We start from the raw sequence: 19,592 nt of genomic DNA, 5'->3' as shown, positions 1-19,592 counted from the left end.
TTATTTTTACCTATCCCAGGAACACAAAACAGAGCCATCTTGTGCAGTGCGTACCTAGTTGTTGATCCAAAGTGGTGAAGGAGTTTGGCTTCTGCCCGTTATGGATCTTTTCCAAACTGAGGCCTGCATTTTCTAGTGAACAACCTTCCAGGTGTTGCAGACCAGTGGTTGACAGCTACATTCCAACCACACAAGGTTAGAGGTTCTCTCTTCCCCTCACATTCACACCCCTATCTATAGCCCAGGCAAGCAAAAGGTAATCTCAAAAATGACTATTCAGATTCTTCAGGAAGATTTGGGAAGTGGGCTTTAGGCTCATGCATTACTCTCCTCCCACTGGTGGTTGGAAAGGAACTACGAAAGTTATCTTCTGGAGATAATAAAGTAAATACCAATACAGGTGAGTGAAGGGACCACAAATAAGGTCTGGGAAGATCAAGGACTGAGTACATGAGCCTAAGATCTGTTCCTAATCCTCTTCAATGAAGATTCAAGACAAATAAGGGAAGACAATCTCCAAGCCTACTCTGCTTGTACATGCACTACCTTGCCAATTCTCCCATGATTTACTTACATAGTGACACGCTCATTAGCCAAGAGCGCTTGTGAAGTTGGTCCCAACTTATCTGGCTCTGGATAAGGTGATCTGTGCTTTTGGAAGGGTGGGAGAGGAACAAAGGACATAATTAACTCTGCACATGAAGAGGGCTGAATCCTCATCAGAACTTGTGCCTTGAAACTGCTCATAAGGTGAAAGTTAAGAAACACCTTGGTTGATACAACTATTACATATTCTACCACCTCAGAAAGATGACTGGTTTCACAATGGGCTTTCTCCTAAAACAAACTGAACAGAAGATTCCAATGTAATTGGCATGTGCCTGTGTACCAACTACTTTTTTCCGCCCAAGGAAAAGGTCAGTGGGGTTGGGGCTAAATCTAGTTCCTTACTCTCTTTCCCAAAGAGTTGGTGGTGTGATTACAGGTTTTCTGCACAAGATTTACTAGTGCAGCAGAGGCTCCAACTGAACTGGAAAGAACCCTTTATGCAACCTCTGCTTGTGAGCAATTTAAACGTGTTCTACATTCAAGTTACATTTCAACAGCCATGAAATATCTGCTTGCAACAATTTAACAGAGCACTGTTTTACACCAGGATGGGTTGTCATCTTTTAATCAGACAGCTCTTGAGTTATTTTAGCCTGAAAATGTGTAAGCCCATATTACTGTTTCAGAAACTGGTCTCTCCAAAGCTTGATCCAGCGCTTAAAAGAAAATGGAAATAGACAGTGGAATTTCTCTTCCCATAAATGACTATATCCAGTGCTATTTTCTAGAAAAAGAGATGCCGGAGCTCACCATGAACTTCTTCCTTCTTCTCTTAGAATGGCAATAGCGCCCACCTGAGAGCTGCCAGAACTGAGCTCCTGCTGAAAAAAAGCCCTGACTATATATCCTATTTAATTCTAGCACCTGAACTTATGCAAGGGTATGTTTAATAACCTGCTTTATACTTTTGGTGAGGTGACAAAAACTGCAGATACAACCCAGTATTTAATGTCACAGAATAAGCCTGAATTATTTGGCTACATTTTGCGTCATTCAAAGTTGAACAGCATTCACAACTGAACAATCATGTAAAGGTTTGTACAGTTTAATAGTCACATAATGGTCAGTCATTTGTAAAGGGTATGGAAGGCAATTTGAAAAACATGACAGTTTAACAGATACATCGGGCAGGCACATAATTGGCCACTGGTGTATACAACTGGAACAGAAAACAGGTTCTACCACAGTTCTGCAGATCTTGCATTAATTTTGTCAGTTAAAAGTGTACTGTGAGAATTAAATACTCATCTTTACATTTACACGTTATGCCTTGAAAGCATATTTGCTTACAAACATATAAAAATACTTGTTAACTAGTTTGATAAGAAAATAATGTATAAAAGTATATAGCAAAAAACATTTAATCATCTGACAATGAAAAGAGAAAATTCATCTTTTTTTTATCTTACATCAAAACAAAAAACAAAACAACAGCTACAGGTTTAGTTTTCTTGAATCCCTTACCTGGAAAATACAAAAGGAAGACACAATTTATTCCAAACCATGATGTAAAATCTTCTAAAACTGAAACAAATGCCCAAGTCCAGAGTGAGCACAGGTTTTTGGCCACATAGTTGTAATAATAATAAATCCTGTAGCTGTTACTGGAGCCATAAAATAAATACAGTAGACTGTTGACCACTGAAAAAGCTGCAGCATAAACAAGAGCTGAAACACACAAAAAATCTTTACTGACAATGAAATTCAGTGTATTGGCTTCCTGTAAGGCAAGCTGAATTTTGAAGTCTAACCTACTAAAGGGTAAAACCTTCAAATCCACTTTTTAAAAAAATACTCTACATTTTGATCAGAGGATTCCCTCTCAAGTGTGATTAATACAGATGTCACAAGTGGAAAAAATACCCATACCAGCAATGCTTAAGCTTGACTTCAATACCTTGTTTAATATTGTTTTGTTTCCTTTGTGAATAAAACTCCACAAGGTGCAAGCTTCTTTACACAAGAGGAGAAAGAAACCGGGAAGTATTAAAAGAAGCCTTAGTGTTTTGACATCTGCCCTGAGATGACTAAGATGTCTTCTAGACTGGGTCAGCCTTGTTCTTTTAGCCTAAGGCTACTTTGGTGACCATTTATACGACATGCACATATAAGGCTAGACAAAACACCGAGACACATAGAAAGGTAGGCAGAAAGGTAGAATTAATCTGGCAGTTGACAGCTTGGTTCAGAGGATTCTTAGAAGATGACACAATGACATCCTTTCTTGTCCTTTTCCTTCCTTGTCGGCTCTGGGGAAGGAGGGCATTCTTGCTCTTGAAATTTCCTGTGAATGAAGCAAAAAATGCCCATAGAAACAATACACTCCAGTCCAATGCAATTCCATATATAAAAGGGGCATTAACTTTGCTTTTTAACTGACCCTAGATTCCTCTGCTAAAAAAATACAGCTGCATTGTCAATACAGGCCATTGTCCATTTCTCTTAATATACGTAGGTCTGAAGATGAAAGCAGATTTCATCTTTTAGGAATATGTGTGATATTACTGCAGCAATGCAGCAAGCAGCCGAGGTATTCGAGGGAATAAAGAGACCCTTTTAGCTCCCAGACTGATGTGTTTTGTGGAGATCCGATCAGGTTTTGTGGAGCATTCACTGTTGGCAATACTTGAAATGTCTCATCCTAGCCTCTTGTCCCACAGCATGGTGTCTTCTGCCAACGCTTGCTTGGAAAGGACTGTAGAAACAGCCTAGGTTGAAGGCTTCACCCCTTCTAGAGGCCAGATGCACAGCAGCAGCTGTCCCATGGCATAGAAGTCCCTGGAGTATCCTAATACACACTTGGTGTAGGTGCAGCTTGATTGTATAATGTTGTTGATTGCTAGAACTCAAAACAGCAACATAGGCAACACATCCCAACAGGAGTATTACTGAATTAAAATGTGCTCAAGTTAAAGTAACGGAGTCTGATGTGTGTAGCTTTTCAAGATATTTTACATTAAACAGCAAGTGTTCCTGCTTATAACACTTGTCTTTTTGTTATTAAAGACAGGGAGCTTGAGATAGAGAAAGGCTTTCCATCTGCCCTGATAGACTATGAACAAGAGAAGGGCTCACTTTACGCTTTCCTGGCAATGTCAGGCTAACAGAAAAACTACATATCCTCATTAAGGAGATTTTTGGAAGGTGAACTGAACACAGTGTTGTCCTGAAGGAAGAGGGTAGTACTGTACAAGAACAAGCTGAGTCAGTGCCCAGTGTCAATGTTGCAGTTCCACAATACATTGTCTATAACAACACAGGGGTAAAGATATTATATAGGACAATTCACGCCGGAACTCTTGGCAACATTAACATTCCCCATTACATGATACTGTTAAATGACCCTGTCATACTGTGACAACAGTGTCAAGGTGGAGACATTTAAACAAGACGCAAGTGAAATTGCTACACATCTGCCAAAAGAAAAAAGAAAAAGTGTGTGTTCCTATGTGACTCACATTAATTCTAGTGTTACAAAAACATAGTAGTTTACATTTTGTTACAGTATTCAGGCACTTTCCCTATACAGAAATATCAAAGGGAAGCTGTGTTTCTTTTCTTTCTTCCTTTATTTTTGTAAAAGTGCATTTCAATATGTTTACAATACATGGGCTTACCTTATAACTCTGACAAGCTCATGAAAAGCTTGGTCTACATTCAGTCGTATTTTTGCTGATGCTTCCATATATGTTACCTTCAGCTGCCTTGCTAGTTGTTGACCTTCCTCTTGCGTTACCTGAAAACAAGCCAAGATAGGATACGCATTCAGCAATCTACTGGTGCTTTCCAATTGGCTGACTTACCTAATGAATACTTTCATCACCTACAGCAATTTTTTGCATATTATTGGCACTGCAGTCCTGTGCAAAGGCTTCTTCAACTCTGGTCTTTGTCAATATGTTATTTGAATACAAATACATTTTTAAAATCTAGAGCCCAAAGCTCTGTATGTTTAAAAATGTGAAGACAGAGCCTAAGAAGGCTTAGAATCAAATTGTTTCCATATAAACTTTGAATGTAGAATTTATACACTGAAGTGTTGCAACTAAACACTGGCCTCAGATCAGTAGCCTGAATGTTGCAGTGACTAAGAAGATAACAAAAAATGTGAGGAGCCCGGCCAGATCAGACCAATGGTCCATCTAGCCCAGCATCCTGCTTCTCCATAGCAGCCAACTAGCTGTTTTGAAAAACACCATTAGCAGGGCATGAAAATAATGGCTCTCTCCTGGGCTTTAGTCCCCAGCAGGTGGTGTCCAGTAGCATACTGCCTCTGAAGCTGGAGGTAATTGATAGGTCATCATGAGTACAGTGGTACCTAGGGTTACAGATGCTTCAGGTTACAGATGCTTCAGGTTACAGACGCTTCAGGATACAGATTCCGCTAACCCAGAAATAGTACCTTAGGTTAAGAACTTTGCTTCAGAATGAGAACAGAAATTGTGTGGTGGTGGTGGGAGGCCCCATTAGCTAAAGTGGTACCTCAGGTTAAGAACAGTTTCAGGTTAAGAACAGACCTCCAGAATAAATTAAGTTCTTAACCCAAGGTACCACTGTAGTGGGACGCGGGTGGCGCTGTGGGTAAAACCTCAGTGCCTAGGACTTGCCGATCGCATGGTTGGCGGTTCGAATCCCCACGGCGGGGTGAGCTCCCGTCTTTCGGTCCCAGCTCCTGCCCACCTAGCAGTTCGAAAGCACCCTTAAGTGCAAGTAGATAAATAGGGACCGCTTTCAAGGTAAATGGCGTTTCCGTGTGCTGCGCTGGTCCTGGCTCGCCAGAGCAGCTTTGTCACGCTGGCCACGTGACCCGGAAGTGTCTCCAGACAGCGCTGGCCCCCGGCCTCTTAAGTGAGATGGGCGCACAACCCTAGAGTCGGACCCGACTGGCCCGTACGGGCAGGGGTACCTTTACCTTTACCACTGTAGTAGACAATGCACTGTGGAACTGAAACTTGAACACTGGGTCTCAATTGAGTTCTTGCACCACTTCCTCCAATAATGCCTATCTTCTACTTTTGCAGCCCAAGTCACTATGCTAAAAAATTGGAATATTAAAACTATTAGGAAAATTTGAACTATTGGATCCTGCAGTTACTGGATCCTACAGGGAAAGCAGTGCCTTTATTAGGCAACATTTCTCTCAGCACATAATTAAGTGACCTCCTTGCTTCATGCTGGGGACATTTGTAACACACACGTCTCTCCTTAAGAAGGTATGGAAGGGGGCGGGGACTATATACTTAAAAGATTTCTTACCAACACTTTTCCATAAGGTCCCAGGCGGGGTTAAAACAACAGAAAGTGTGCTTACAAGCTATTGCAATTAGAAAATACATAAAACCATTCATAAATTAAAAAGGAAGGTATGGCAAGCCACTCCACCTGACCCACATTAGTTACTATTCCAGTACTGCAGCTTCCCTAAATAAATTTGCCTTGATGTGCATGAATTTCCACATAATGTCATTGGTGGTATCCAACTAACTCAGTGTGACAGTGCAAGGGGAGGAGGTATGTTGCACAAGCAGAAATCCTTGCATTGACCAAACAAGTTAAGTGAATGCCACTCACTGTGTTCAGTGTATTCATTGTATGGCAAGATATATGCCATAGGATTCAGCTACCTCGGAGCTGAGCACAGCACACAGACATTTGTTTAGGGTTCTGGAATAGTCTTGATAATGTGCCAGCTCTCAAAGTACTTTTCAAGTTGTAGATAGTGCTTGAATAGTTTGCAAGATCCAAACAGATGGGAAATAAGAATACATACTTGTTCATAAAAGCGACAACTTGACTTCTTGCATTCAGAATGGAAACCCCCCTTTTACTAGAGGCTACACTAGCTATTAAGAGATGGTCCTCCTGGGCACACTCTCATGGGATGAGTAATTGTTGGTATGGCAAGTGTTGTAAACATAATTGAAGAAAGACTCATGCCTTGATAATGATGTCATGGATCATTGTCTCATCCTCATAGATTTTGACCTGAATCATTCATATGGCAATTACTCAGGGAACAAGCTGAGTTAACGTAGAAAGTGCAACATTATAATCAGGAAGACCAGTTTCCTAAGCCAGTTCCTAAGTGTCAAGCCTCTTTATGGGAACATGCATGTATCCACTACAGATGCCCTTATCTTAGCACCCATTCCCCCAAACAAGTACTGTCAGATCTCCTTTATAGCCGCTTGATGCTAAATGTCATTGACAAAAGGGATTTGTTCATCACCAGAGTGTCTCCTCCAAAAAAACTACAGATCAGTCATATGGAAAGGGATAATTCACAATAATGGCTTGGCCTACCAATTTCATGAGAGCATATCCTGTGGCCTAATCCAGCTGACTGTGGAATTTATTGTCACAATCATCTTCTTGCTATTACTGGTATAAGAAAACTGCCTTATACTAAGTCAGACCACTTTATCTAGCTCAGGAATGTCTAGATTAGAGATAGGCATATGGCTTCAACCCAATTCCACATGGCATCAACCTCATCCTATATGGCCATTAATCTTATTTCATGCTGATGTCAATGAGGGGTGAAATGGGAAGAGCAGAAAGAGAAGGGGTGCCCTGACTGCATTTGGTTCCATCTCTGCCAACGTTTGGCTCTGATCCCACCAACTATTGCTGGCCTGGGTTCCATGGCCAATTATCCCAGAAGGAATGTGGCTCTCAAGAGAGAGAAAATGTTCTACAATTCCAACCTGCCCTGTTTAATAGTGGCTCTCCAAGGTTTGAAACAGGAGGTTTTCCCCAGTGCAAAGATGCCAACTTGGGGACTTGCATGCAAAAGTTATGCCACCGAGTTATGGAAGTTCCCTCGAAAAAGGGAGAGCCCTTTTTCAAACTCTGACTATTGCTAATAGGTTACCTGTCTCTGATGGTCCAGGTCTGCTTTGTTGCCAACTAGAATCATAGGGAATTCATCACGATCTTTTACTCGAAGAATCTGCCTTTGAAACTTATAGATTTCTTCAAAGCTGGAATAATAATAATAATAATAATAAATAAACAGCAGCAGCATGCTAAGAATCCACAGCTTCACAGTTAAGGATTGCCTAAGGCCATCTAACAAGTATTTGCTGCAGAGATGAGATGCAAACTGAAGATAACACATACAGACCCACCAGCCCAGCAGGTATCCCAAGACCTTGTATTCACCCACTAGAATTGTGTTACCTTCCTTTAAAATGCCAACATGATTTTGAAAAACTCTTGAGTTCCACCCCCACCCCCACTCCCCAAAAAAGTGGTTTGATTTATCATGTGGCAGGGGGACTGTTTTTCAAATCACAAGTCTGCAATTCTCTTGAGCAGGAAGAACTCTGGATTCTGACCCTAAAGTTAATTCAGGATGTTGCAAGCCACAACCCCATTTCAGTGTTATTCTAGCTCTGCCCCTACACAATCTAGGTATTGATGCACGTTTTGCAGCAATTTTGTTTTTTGCCTTACCTTCCTCTATCTGTGACTGAGAAAACAAGCAGAAAGCCTTCTCCTGTCCGCATGTACTGTTCCCGCATAGCTCCAAACTCCTCTTGGCCTGCTGTATCTAGGACTAAGCAAATCAAGAAGCTAGTTAATTTTACAGGCTAGCGAGGTAGTGTGTGAGAGAGGGGGGGGCGATGTGCCTTAAAGCAGCAGAGCTCAGGAAGGGGCAGATGTTGTTCCCATCCCATGCCTGCCCTGTTTAACCTTATAAATTAACCCTACACCACAGCCTAGTGTTGGCAAGCCAGCAATTTAATATACAGATACCTACATCTGGTTAAGCCTCTAGCTTCTATATTAAGAGGTTGAAAACTGTACCACAAAAGAAAGGGAGAAAGGCTTGGCCTAGTAAACAGCTAGATCACAAAGTTATTACAGTCTCTATACAAAGTTAAGGAAAATCAGTTTTAGTACCTGTATCAACAAGAGAGCAAACATACATTCTATAGGCCAGTGCAAATTCTGTAGAGGGTCAATCATCATCATCAACAACAACTTACTATCCAATCTTGCTGCCCTCTCATCTATCACACATTGTTTTGTGTAAGAATCTTCAATTGTTGGATCATAATCTGTAACGAAGTAGGACTGCAGAGAGAAAAGAAAAAACAGAGTTACTTTTAAGCCCATAGCACCCGTCCATCTGCATAGAGAATGAATGCAACCTTTGCTGACGCCTGGCAAGTTGTTTCCTGGGGACTGATATAGCCATAAACAATGTGAAAACTAGCGCTAATACACCCAGGAACCTCACCAAAATGCTGGAGAGGGTGCACCTCCGCAGGCACATACCTCCACAAGTGGTGGGAGTGCCCCAAAATCCAACTATTCTGGACAACAGCCATACGAGAAATATGTAAAATAACTAAGCAGGTATTAGACATCACCCCAGAATTGGCCCTACTAAACATCTTCCAAGACAACAATGCCATTTACACCACAAAGAACTCATAACCTACCTACTTTCAGCAGCCAGAAACACCATAACCAGACACTGGAGAGACCTATCAGGAGTAAGCATGGACCAATGGTACCAAATAGTATGGGAAACAGCCCTACTAGAAAAATTAACTAATAAACTGAAACTGACACGGGGACAAACAGAAGAAGATGCCTTTGTGGACGCCTATGTGGCTCCCATTACCACATACACAGCCCAACAAGACAATGACAATAATCCACCAATAGCATACAAATCAATATGGCTAACCTGATCCAAAACACCCACCCACCCCACTCACACACAAAAACAAAGATCACCACAGCCAATCACAAACAACCAACCACACCCTAGGCCAACCCCAACCTCTCACCACCAAAAAAACACAAATGAACAGCAGAGAACCTGCACGAGCAACGCTGACACCAAACCCTACATACATTAAGCAAAATAGAAACATCACCACCCAACCCCAACCCCCCATCTCCCCCCTCCCCCCAAATGTCTCAACAAATGAAACTGATTTTTAAAATGTTACATGGAAAAAATACGAGAGACATTACACATACTTCCGTAAAACAAGAAAATCTTTAATAAAAAACAAAAACAAACAACAATGTGATCATATACCCACCCCCAGGGTGAGCAGCAAGATTGTGAAAAAGAAATGGTTCCAGGGTTACACTAAGAATGGTGATACTACTATAGTCTAGCTATATAGATGTAACTGACAATGCAAGATTAATCTGGAATAATTTGTGGAGAAATCCGATTTAGATAACCAAAAAATTTCAGAGGGTTACATTCCAGAATGTTTGTATCACTGCTACCCAGGAATGGCTGAATTATAACCAGCCAAGTGGGTTCCTATAGGCAGCAGTCTTGCTTCTCTAACATTGCAATGCAACTATGTGGGTTACATAAAGATGCTGAGCTTGGTTCCAAGCACTACCACCACCTGTCTCTTCACTTTTCACAACCAAGGTCCTGCATATCCAGGATTTGACTTGGAATTGTAGGTGAGCCAGCAGAAACCAAGTCCGGACTAAAGCAATGACTTTTAGCAGGCCCAGGGGACTGGAGAGCAAGAAAGGAAGATATGGACACACTGCCATGATTAGGTTCTTTGACTGCTCAGGCTCCAAGTTCCAGGGAGCTCTTGAGTTCTGAAGTTTTGATACAGCAGTGTGACTAGGATCACTTTGTACATATTCCAGTTTGACAACCTTTTGGTGTTCTCTAGGTAAGACCAATACATTCTTGTTGGCAGTAGCAAAGTTTTAAGTACTTGAAAATTTGGCGGCCTGTCTGCTGGTGAGAACAAAATGATGGGAAGCAATCACTGCTGCATTGGATTCGCATTCATTTGTCAGGTGCTTTAAGACAACATAACTTGCAGTCACCCACAAGCATTAAAAAGATAGAGCTCAAGAAGCCAGGAAAGCAACAGAACCACACACATACCATCTCGCCAACCACCACTGCTGAGTGTAAGCTGTGAGGGGGTGAGTTTATGCAGAGTGATAAGCAATGCAATCAGGGGCACAGACCCTAGCATATTAATCCTCTCTCTATATATATAAATATATGAGAGAGTTTAGTACTGCTTTCTGATATTATAAATATTTTTATATTTAAGCAATTATGCAATGAAAGAAAACATTTGAATATTTAAGTTTAGGGAAGTTTTTAATATTTAATGCTATATTGTTTTTAGCACTTGATTGGGAGCCGCCCAGAGTGGCTGGGGAAACTCAGCTAGATGGGTTGGGTATAAATACATAAATTATTATTATTATTATTACTACTACTACTACTACTATTATTATTATTATTATTATTATTATTATTATTATTATTATTTTAAGTTCAGTACATTTTTTTAAATGGCAAAAACCTGTTGTTAATGCCACATCAATATGAAATAAATAATAAATAATGATGATGATAGTAATAGTAATAGAATTTATATACTGCCCTATACCTGGAGGTCTCAGGGCATTTCACAAAATAAAAAAATAGAAAACCACAAAATACATAATCAAAATAAAAAGAACAATCCAATAACCACCCCCCATATGAACACTTATATATGCATACAGATCATCCCATGTACACATTTAGACAGATGATATGAACCCTGGGTGCAATGCCTGCACATCTATGTGAAAGTAAAGTCCAGTCAGAGCCCAGCATCCAGCTTCTTGGAACTTCTGGCACTCGAGAGAAGAAACCTCCTTACAGTCAGGAAATATGTGTCCTAGAAATGAGCACCAGTACTGTGTAGTCTGTGCTTCGGGTGTGAAAGTGTCCAAGGCCAAAACTACAGTCAAGAAAGGGCAGTATAGCTTACAGTTCCCCTCTGAAGGAAGTCGAGTTGTTCTAAATTAAACTCAGAATGCAAGTTAGGGAGTAAAAAGCTTGCTTTGAATCATGTGCTTTAAGATTGCTACACATACCAAGGAAACAAGTAATTCAACAGCCACCCTGCAAGGAAGCCATCATAAAAATACTTCTAAGGATGATCATATATGGAAGCACTCCTACCCCAGGAGGGAACACGACTTGACAGCTGTAAATGAAGGGAGGAAAAAGGGCATTTCATCGAGATGAAAGAGAAGCAACAAACAGACCTGGCAAGAGCTCGCAAACAGAGGGTGGGAAGTAGGGAACGGTCAATGCAATCATGACAAAGATGACAATGCAACAGTCCCTCTCTGACCAAAAGGGCTGTAACTATGAAGTCTTTCTATAGCTTCATATTCATGACTCCACAAGCTGTGAATGAGTCATTTAATCAAAATTGTTTGACTAAACCTGTCAGAACAGATGTTAGGATTATTCACAGAATTTAGTTCAAAGCTCAAGTTATTACAAAGGGACTTTCCTGGTGTGGCTGTCTGTCAGTCGTTCCCTACCTCCCACTCTTCTTCCAATTCATGTAACATGAAGGCAACCATTTTGACAACCATTAAGGGCCTGGCTTCTTTGCTCATAGGTGAGCCCAGGAAGGTAACCTCTACAGAGTTTCAGCAAGATGCTGCAAGTTGTGGACAGGCCTTCAAATAGAGCAGCCTGACTCAGGTATAAAACAGCTACACAGGCTTGCCCTCAGCAGTCGTTAGCAGAGCATAAGGCAACATACACTCAAACATTTGGGGCCTTTGAAACTTTTGTACGCTTTTATGGCCAGCGGACAAAACAGAAACACTGGAGATACTATAAAGTACTGGAGACGCTGGAGGTGTACCACTCTGTAGCAGACCTTCCAAGCAGCATCACAGAAGTTCAGCCTCAACAATATGCTGACAAAACGATAGCTGAACTAGTCAGTTTTCTTAAAGCTTGACTCTACCAAAACTGAGAACTTTTTCCTCCTACCCCTTACCATCACTTTCAGTTGTTCTTGATAATATTGATGTTTGTTCACCAAGTTCAGAATCTTTAAAGAACTTGGATACTTGACTTTATTAACATTTTAATTTATTCTTCTGTTTCCTGCACTGAATGGAACATTCTTCTTGTTGGTTCTCTTTCTCTCTTAGCCTTTCCACTCCGACTTCAATCCTGCTGCTTGCTATTTTCAGCTCATATTATTCCTTTGCACCAGTTTCTTCACTGGATCCCCTGACTTTAAAAGTTATTGTACTTGCTTGAAATGTCTCCACAGTTTCCTCCTAAATATCTATCTGCTCTTTTCTTCCTATAAACTCCTCCCTGAACTCTACAACTTTCAAGGTACCAATATTCTAACCCAACTCGCTGTTGATCCCTTACCTGTGTTTCCACCCCACCCCACCCCACACAGCTACTTTGGAATACCCAGTGACATCCATTTTAGAATCTCTATAAGACATCTCATTGGCTTCTCAACCCTTGATGGATCCCCTTACCTCCCCGATATCTTTTAATTTAACTTTCTCCAAAGTCAGGATTCAAGTCTCCTTGAAGAGGTGGGATATAAATACATTAAATAAATAGCTAGCTGTTATGGTATAAGCATACAAGCAGGGCCCATGCTATGTTTGCTTTTGTAAAGCACCTAGCAATTTTAGATGCTTTATAAAAACAGAGCAAAACCCCAAAATATAGGTTGCAGTCTTGTAACCAGGTATGAACTGGCAAAAAGCAGCCATCATCACTCTCTCAGCTTCATTTTTTTTTTTAACTTTCTGTATTCCCTCCGAGTATGAAATGGCTTTCTGAACAAAAGCTCTCTTAGAATTTAGCTTTAGCCACTTGTTGACGAGAGCAGCAAGGTAGACAAACAGACCTCTTTGGGGAGGGAAGAAGAAGAAGAAGAAGAAGAAGAAGAAGAAGAAGAAGAAGAAGAAGAAGTAGAAGTAGTTTGGATTTGATATCCCGCTTTATAACTACCCTAAGAAGTCTCAAAGTGGCTAACAATCTCCTTTCCCTTCCTCCCCCACAACAAACTCTCTGTGAGATGAGTGAGGCTGAGACACTTCAGAGAAGTGTGACTAGCCCAAGGTCACCCAGCAGCTGCATGGGGAGGAGCAGGGACGCAAATCCGGTTCACCAGATTACGAGTCTACCGCTCCTAACCACTACATCACATTGGCTCTCTGAGACTGGGTACTGTGTTGTTTTCACATGCTCCCACCAACCACATTTCTGATTACAAGAAGCCAAATCAACAGGGCTTCCCCTGAAATGTGTAGAGTGGATGTGGAACAAAGCAATCCCCCATGATGACCACCACAATGAACTGGACCCAGTACCATGTTGTCAATCAATGTAGTTGGAACAGCATTGGGGTGGTATGATCAGAACTACTGTCTGCCTTCCGTCAGAAAAACAATCTCATTGCCATATTCTGAGTCAACTGAAGCTTCTGAACACTACTCAAAGGCAGCCACAACTAGGGCACAGTACACAATATAATTTGGGTGTAAGTAGAGTATAGAGTATGAATAACCATGGCCAGGTCTGTTTTTTCCAGAAAGGGAAGCAGCTGACATAATCAACTGAAGAGAGACCCTGACCACTGCTGCCACTTTGACATCCCATAGTGGCACTCAATTACAAAAGGAGTCATACACGGAAAACTTGATTTTTAAGGGGAAATGCAGCCCTGGCCAAACGTAACTCCAAATCCTTAACTGCTTTTACTTCTGTCTTTTCAAGAAGAATCTTTAACCCTCACTGACCTCAGGTTTGCACAATCACACTATACACCTTACTGAGTTATAGCACCCAATTATTGAATAGTTAACACATGTTCATTACTTATGCAAATCCCCAAGACAAAGCAACAGACTAAATAAGGAAGACTAGCTATCTTCAGCCCATTAACAGTGAAAACATGGGGGCACCAATGACATCTCTGCAATAGAAGGTGTGACTTTAGGGCCACATATGCACTACACATTTAAAGTAGTATCATACCCGTTTAAACAATCATAGCTTCTCCCAAAGAATCCTTGTTATAGCTGGCAGGTGTTGTTAAGAGAGGCTCATTGAAAATTTATGTTTTAAAAAAGAGAACACAAGAGACACACACGCACAACCACACACAAAAGGAAAAGCAAACACAAAATCATCCTCACATTCACACGACAATCAACACCAATACATTCAACCTAATTTGCACATACAGATTGATCTATGCCATCCAAATGTCTGTGTATGCATTCAAACCAAATATGCTCAGTTGTAGCAAGGGCATTATGGTATTTAGACCATTGATGGTGAGCATTTACCCTTCTAAGCTCAAAGTCACTTAGCAACCATATAGGCTCATAAAATCCATTGTTGTCCTGCCATTCGTCCCCATCCTGCAGGGATAGAATTTAAAAGGACACTAACACCTGCAAATATCAATGATTTTGCAAGTACAATATTCATAGGGACAGCAATTTCAGACCGAAAAGGAGATATCACTGGACAATATAATAAATGAGCCTTGCAGCAGGGAGCAGCCCTCATGGCGGCAGCAATGTCATATACCTACAATGAGTTATTTCCAGAATTTTAGTTTCAGTATCTACCTGAGGCCTTCTAGCTGATGTGCCCAACCACATTAGAGCCCTGTCCATCCTAGCTTATTAAAGCTAACCAGGGTAGGGTGACTGAACCGGCACAGCACTGCAAGTATCCTATCCACATCCTCAGGCCATTTTAACTAGAAATGATCCTACACCAACCACACTAATGCTCAGGTTTTAAACATGCTGCCTACTTGGGATAATTAAGACCTTTAGGGAGATGCCTCAGTTTCAACACAATGGGTGGTTGCATTACCATAACTCTCCTACTCAGATCAAAGTCCATGTTAAAAAAAACACTTTATTCTCAATATTTTAAAGGTTCACTTCTCCACCCAATGGCTTTCCTACAAAGCAATACATGTTTCACATTCATGCAAAGTCACTGCCATGGTGGCATGCAACCAGAAAACATGAGTACCTATTTTCCTGGAGTCAAAGCAGAAGGCAAAGCTACATAGACAGTTAGAAAGACACAGAGAGCAAAGATTTGGTGTGTATCTGTTCAGGCAGAAATTCCCCTGTTTAAAGTATAAACCTCGTAAGTGGCAGGAGAAACTGTATTTTTAGAATTAGTAAGCACAACAAGCTGCCTTTGATATTCTAATGCAACTTCAAAGTTACAGTATTTCAAAGAGCGAGTTGTCTGCCAAAAAAGAGAGGCCTCACAATGTATGCATTTTGTTTTTTAGATCAGCATAAAGGGAGGGTAAGAGAAAAACTACCCTGAATTGGCACTTGAGTTCTAGGAAGTCAGGCTCATTCTGCAGCAACAACTACAATTGTGTCTTACCTCAAGATCACATTCCTCCCATTTTGCGTGTTTCAAGGACAGTTTAAAAATACATGTAAGGAGCAAAAAGCCATAATTGGCTTTGTGCATTGAAAAAATATCAATTTAAGGCTACTGTTTCGGGCACCCTAGTCATTAAACACTGGAACAAAGACCGCTCATATTGACTCAGTTTCCCTAACCCAAGTTTTAGAATGGCAAGAAGCTCTCAAGCTTCTATTTTGGGGTGGGGGCCTATAGAAAAGCAGCACAAGGCTGCTGGTTTTTTGGCAGGTGTAACTCCTGCAAAGAAAGGGGGGGGAGACTAATTCAGATGTCACAAATTGCTTACATATAAAAGGCTGCATCTAGGTTCTAATTGCTTTTATATCTTCTGCCCAGCAAAATCCATTAAGTAAATATAATGTGAGGGCATACAAAAGATATGAGGTCAAAGGCTACCTGAACACATTTATTTGAGCCACCAATCACATGGTCTATAGCCATATAGCATCTGGTTTCAAGTCACTCTTGGATTCCCCCCTCCACCCCCAATGAAAAGAAAAATGCTTTGTCCCAGAAACAGTGGTACTTGTACAGAAATGAAGCATTTCAGAATAGCAAGTCTAATTAAAGTAGTTGATTAATGGCTGGTTCTTACTATTGATCAATCCTCTGACTAGGGTTCATTATGGACTTTCTCCCCTGAGACTATGCATTCAATTACATGTTGCTCATAAAGATCATCCCTGCTATTGATAATAATTCACCTAAAAGAACTCAGGATAAAAAAAGAACACTGGATTAGATTCATAATATTTATAAAAATAGGATACCAGTGAAACAAAATCAGTGTCTATGCCTCACGTCCCACATCCTTTCATAAGCATGCCAAAGTCACAGGTCAATTATTTCTCAGCTCTAAACACACAGAGAGAGAGATTCTTGCAAAGCTTTTACTATCTAGGGAACAATTTGTAAAGTACAACCAATTCACATAGACAGAAAACAACTAATACTATCCTTACGGTTGCAATTAGCACTGGGATACCTTGCAGAACTGAAGCAGCAGCAGGTTGAGGACAGCCAATGTGGCAAACATTGGGAATGAGAACCCCTGTGGGTTGGGATACCGTCAAGAATACCCAGACACTTACCCTACCTGCTAACGATTGTAACCCATGGCTAGTTGTAACATCAGCTATCTGCATGCAGCTATCTATGACTGTTCTTATCCTCTCAATAAAGGCAGGCAAGCACTGCAGATACTGAAGAGGGATCCAGGCCTCTTTTCTGCAAATACCTGGATAAGCAAAATGCCCCCCATGGCTTTACTTTCCTGGGTATGCTTCCATGTCCAAATCAGAAGCATAGTGTTAAGCCCAAGTCTACCTACCTTAAGGAGAATAGCTCCAGAGCACACATGGGCAGATTCAAGTTCATTTTATATGGATGTCTTATCCTTGGTTTCCAATACATATTTATGGGCGTATAATTCTGTGTTTGATTAAATCTAAACAACTGGAACCAGCATTTTATTTTTCAAATACTTGCAAGGCTATTCCAAAAGTTAAGTCCACAAAGTCACTAGGAAACAACATTTTAACAGACCACTTGCCCATGTGCATTTTGCCCAATAACTCAAAGTGCATCACCAACCTATGAAAAGAGGAGGAGAAACCAAGAAACCAGGAACTAATTTCATTCCAGCACACATCACTTTCATCACATCAGTGGACTTTGGGATCTCACATTGCAGTGGCGCCCTGTGCGACACCAAAATTTGCCTCCTCGCGTCTGGTGCTCCATTCTGAATCATGGTTGCGGCATCCCCTGCAGCATCCTCAAGGCTCCATGCCCAATGTGACCAAACCAGCAGCACTCCCCTAAATCCACCTCTGCCAAGATGGGAGCAACTTCTACCTACTGTGAGCAACCATGCTTGTGCATGTGTAAGTACAGGAGAATCCTCACTTATGTGGGGGGTCCATTCTGGTTCGCACACAAGTGGGGATTCCCCCATTCCAACCCTGCCCCAGTCCATTCTGCCCCACCCACCCTGCAGCGCTGTTTTTGGCGTGTGTGTCAGTGGGCCCACATATGTCACATGCTGACCATGTGCAAGTGGGGAGATGCCTGTAGTCAAGAACACTCTGCCAGTCTGTAGGCTAAGATTCAGAGGCTTCCCCCCTTCAAATCTTCTTTATTTTAGACCCACACAAACACACACGCTTAGGGATGAGGGTGCTAACAGAAGCCGGCAACCGTCTTCCTCACCCCATATTTCATTCATGCAAGTGTTTAAAAGCTCTTTCTGTCACTCCTTGCTGCTTCTACATCTACCACCGAAGCAGACCTGACATTTTTCTTGTGGTGCTACTGCTTTTCAGCTACAAGTGGCAGGACCTTTATTTCAATAATCCTTTATTTCAGCATTATTGTTAGTCTGAATGGAATTTCAAAAATGCCAGTCAGGTCAGAGTTTATTCTAACATGCAGAGAGGCATTTTTTTAATTTTTTTTTTACAGTTGGGTGGGTGAGGACTGTTCAGTAGGAACTACATTTTTGTGTAGCTGGACATGAGGTTTAATAAAACATGAGGTGGGTGAGAAAATTATAAGAAGTAAAAAGTGAAGAATTTTGTACTGTGTCAAGTCCTCCCCGCGGCACCCTTACTTATACATCTTCTCCAGGCCACTTTCCCCTTCTTTCCCTGTTGCTTACCCCTCCTCCCTCTTTCCTCCATTGTCACTTTCCATTTCCTTCCTTCCAAAAAGAGTCCCAGGACTGTTGGGGAGAGTTGTACCAAAATTGTTTTCTGCAGGACAGCGGAAGCTTAGAATAAATGTTTAGCAACTGGTGGTAACATAAAATTTATGACACTCTGATGAAAGCATCTGCCTTCAGATATTTATTCTTGCCTACCAAGAACCAGTCGCGATGAAGCATATTGTGGAAGGACTACCTGGAAACCCATCAGATGGACATTCCATACTTCTGCCATAGTGTCTGTTCTCACAACATAGCCATCCTTTGAAAACCTGTTTTGGCTGGTGCATCTTCTGCACTCTATCAAACTATTTGTGCCAAATGCATGCTTTGAATGTAGCACTACAGAACTTGTTCCATTGAAAGATTTATGCATGTGAAAGGGAACGTTCCCCCTCTTCTCCTACTTTGCAGCCCCTTAATCTGTTACAGGGGTTCCCCCAACTCTCCAGAGCAGATCTGGTGAGGGCAGGGAGAACATAAGGGGGAAAGTTCCATTGCTCAAGCATAAATCCTTGCTCTAATTGGGACAAGTGCACTGGATACCATGAATAGATGAATCGAACAGAAAGATCATTGACTCTTTATGCTCCAACCAGAACAGATTAGTTACTGTTGACCCTTGCTTCTTTTATGCTTTACATTCCTGAAGAACAGGTTGTTGTTTTTTAATGACTAAGCATTAGTGGAGAAATTAATATTTATAAAGACTCTGCCTCAACAGAGTGTGGTTAGTTCCCTATGCCATTGTTTGCTGGATCAGACTTTGCTAAAATGATCAGAACCACTGAGATTAAGTTAACAAAAGGTATTAGTACAATGTCTGATGACACTAGAGATAAATACACAAATCAGAGAGATTACTCTAACATCATAGTGACTAGAAGTATACACTGGGAATGAGAGTTGACAAGCAGCTTTATTCTCTTTACTGAATGGTTCCCTCTCCCCATGCTGAGCCACAAATTATACGCTGCCATTAACAGAATGAACAACGGCTCA

The 19,592-nt window shown here is 41.2% G+C and overlaps 1 protein-coding gene across 2 annotated transcripts in view; it reads right to left on the bottom strand.

Annotated features, from left to right (window-relative positions):
• Window positions 1-1,638: 1,638 nt before the first annotated feature.
• Window positions 1,639-19,592, bottom strand: part of RRAS2 (RAS related 2) — a 32,773-nt gene continuing 14,819 nt past the window's right edge. For both annotated transcript variants that reach the window (XM_083590410.1, XM_083590411.1), the window contains exons 2-6: window positions 8,604-8,691; window positions 8,068-8,170; window positions 7,484-7,592; window positions 4,227-4,345; window positions 1,639-2,893 (exon numbers count right to left, since the gene is read on the bottom strand). In XM_083590410.1, the coding sequence (XP_083446536.1) occupies window positions 2,806-2,893; window positions 4,227-4,345; window positions 7,484-7,592; window positions 8,068-8,170; window positions 8,604-8,691 (507 nt within the window). In that variant the 3' untranslated portion in view covers window positions 1,639-2,805. The remainder of the gene's footprint in view (window positions 2,894-4,226; window positions 4,346-7,483; window positions 7,593-8,067; window positions 8,171-8,603; window positions 8,692-19,592) is intronic.

This window comes from Podarcis filfolensis (assembly GCF_964270895.1).
Source record: "Podarcis filfolensis genome assembly, chromosome: 1".
Classification (NCBI taxonomy): domain Eukaryota; kingdom Metazoa; phylum Chordata; class Lepidosauria; order Squamata; family Lacertidae; genus Podarcis; species Podarcis filfolensis.
This window is presented reverse-complemented; position numbering and strand designations above follow the sequence as displayed.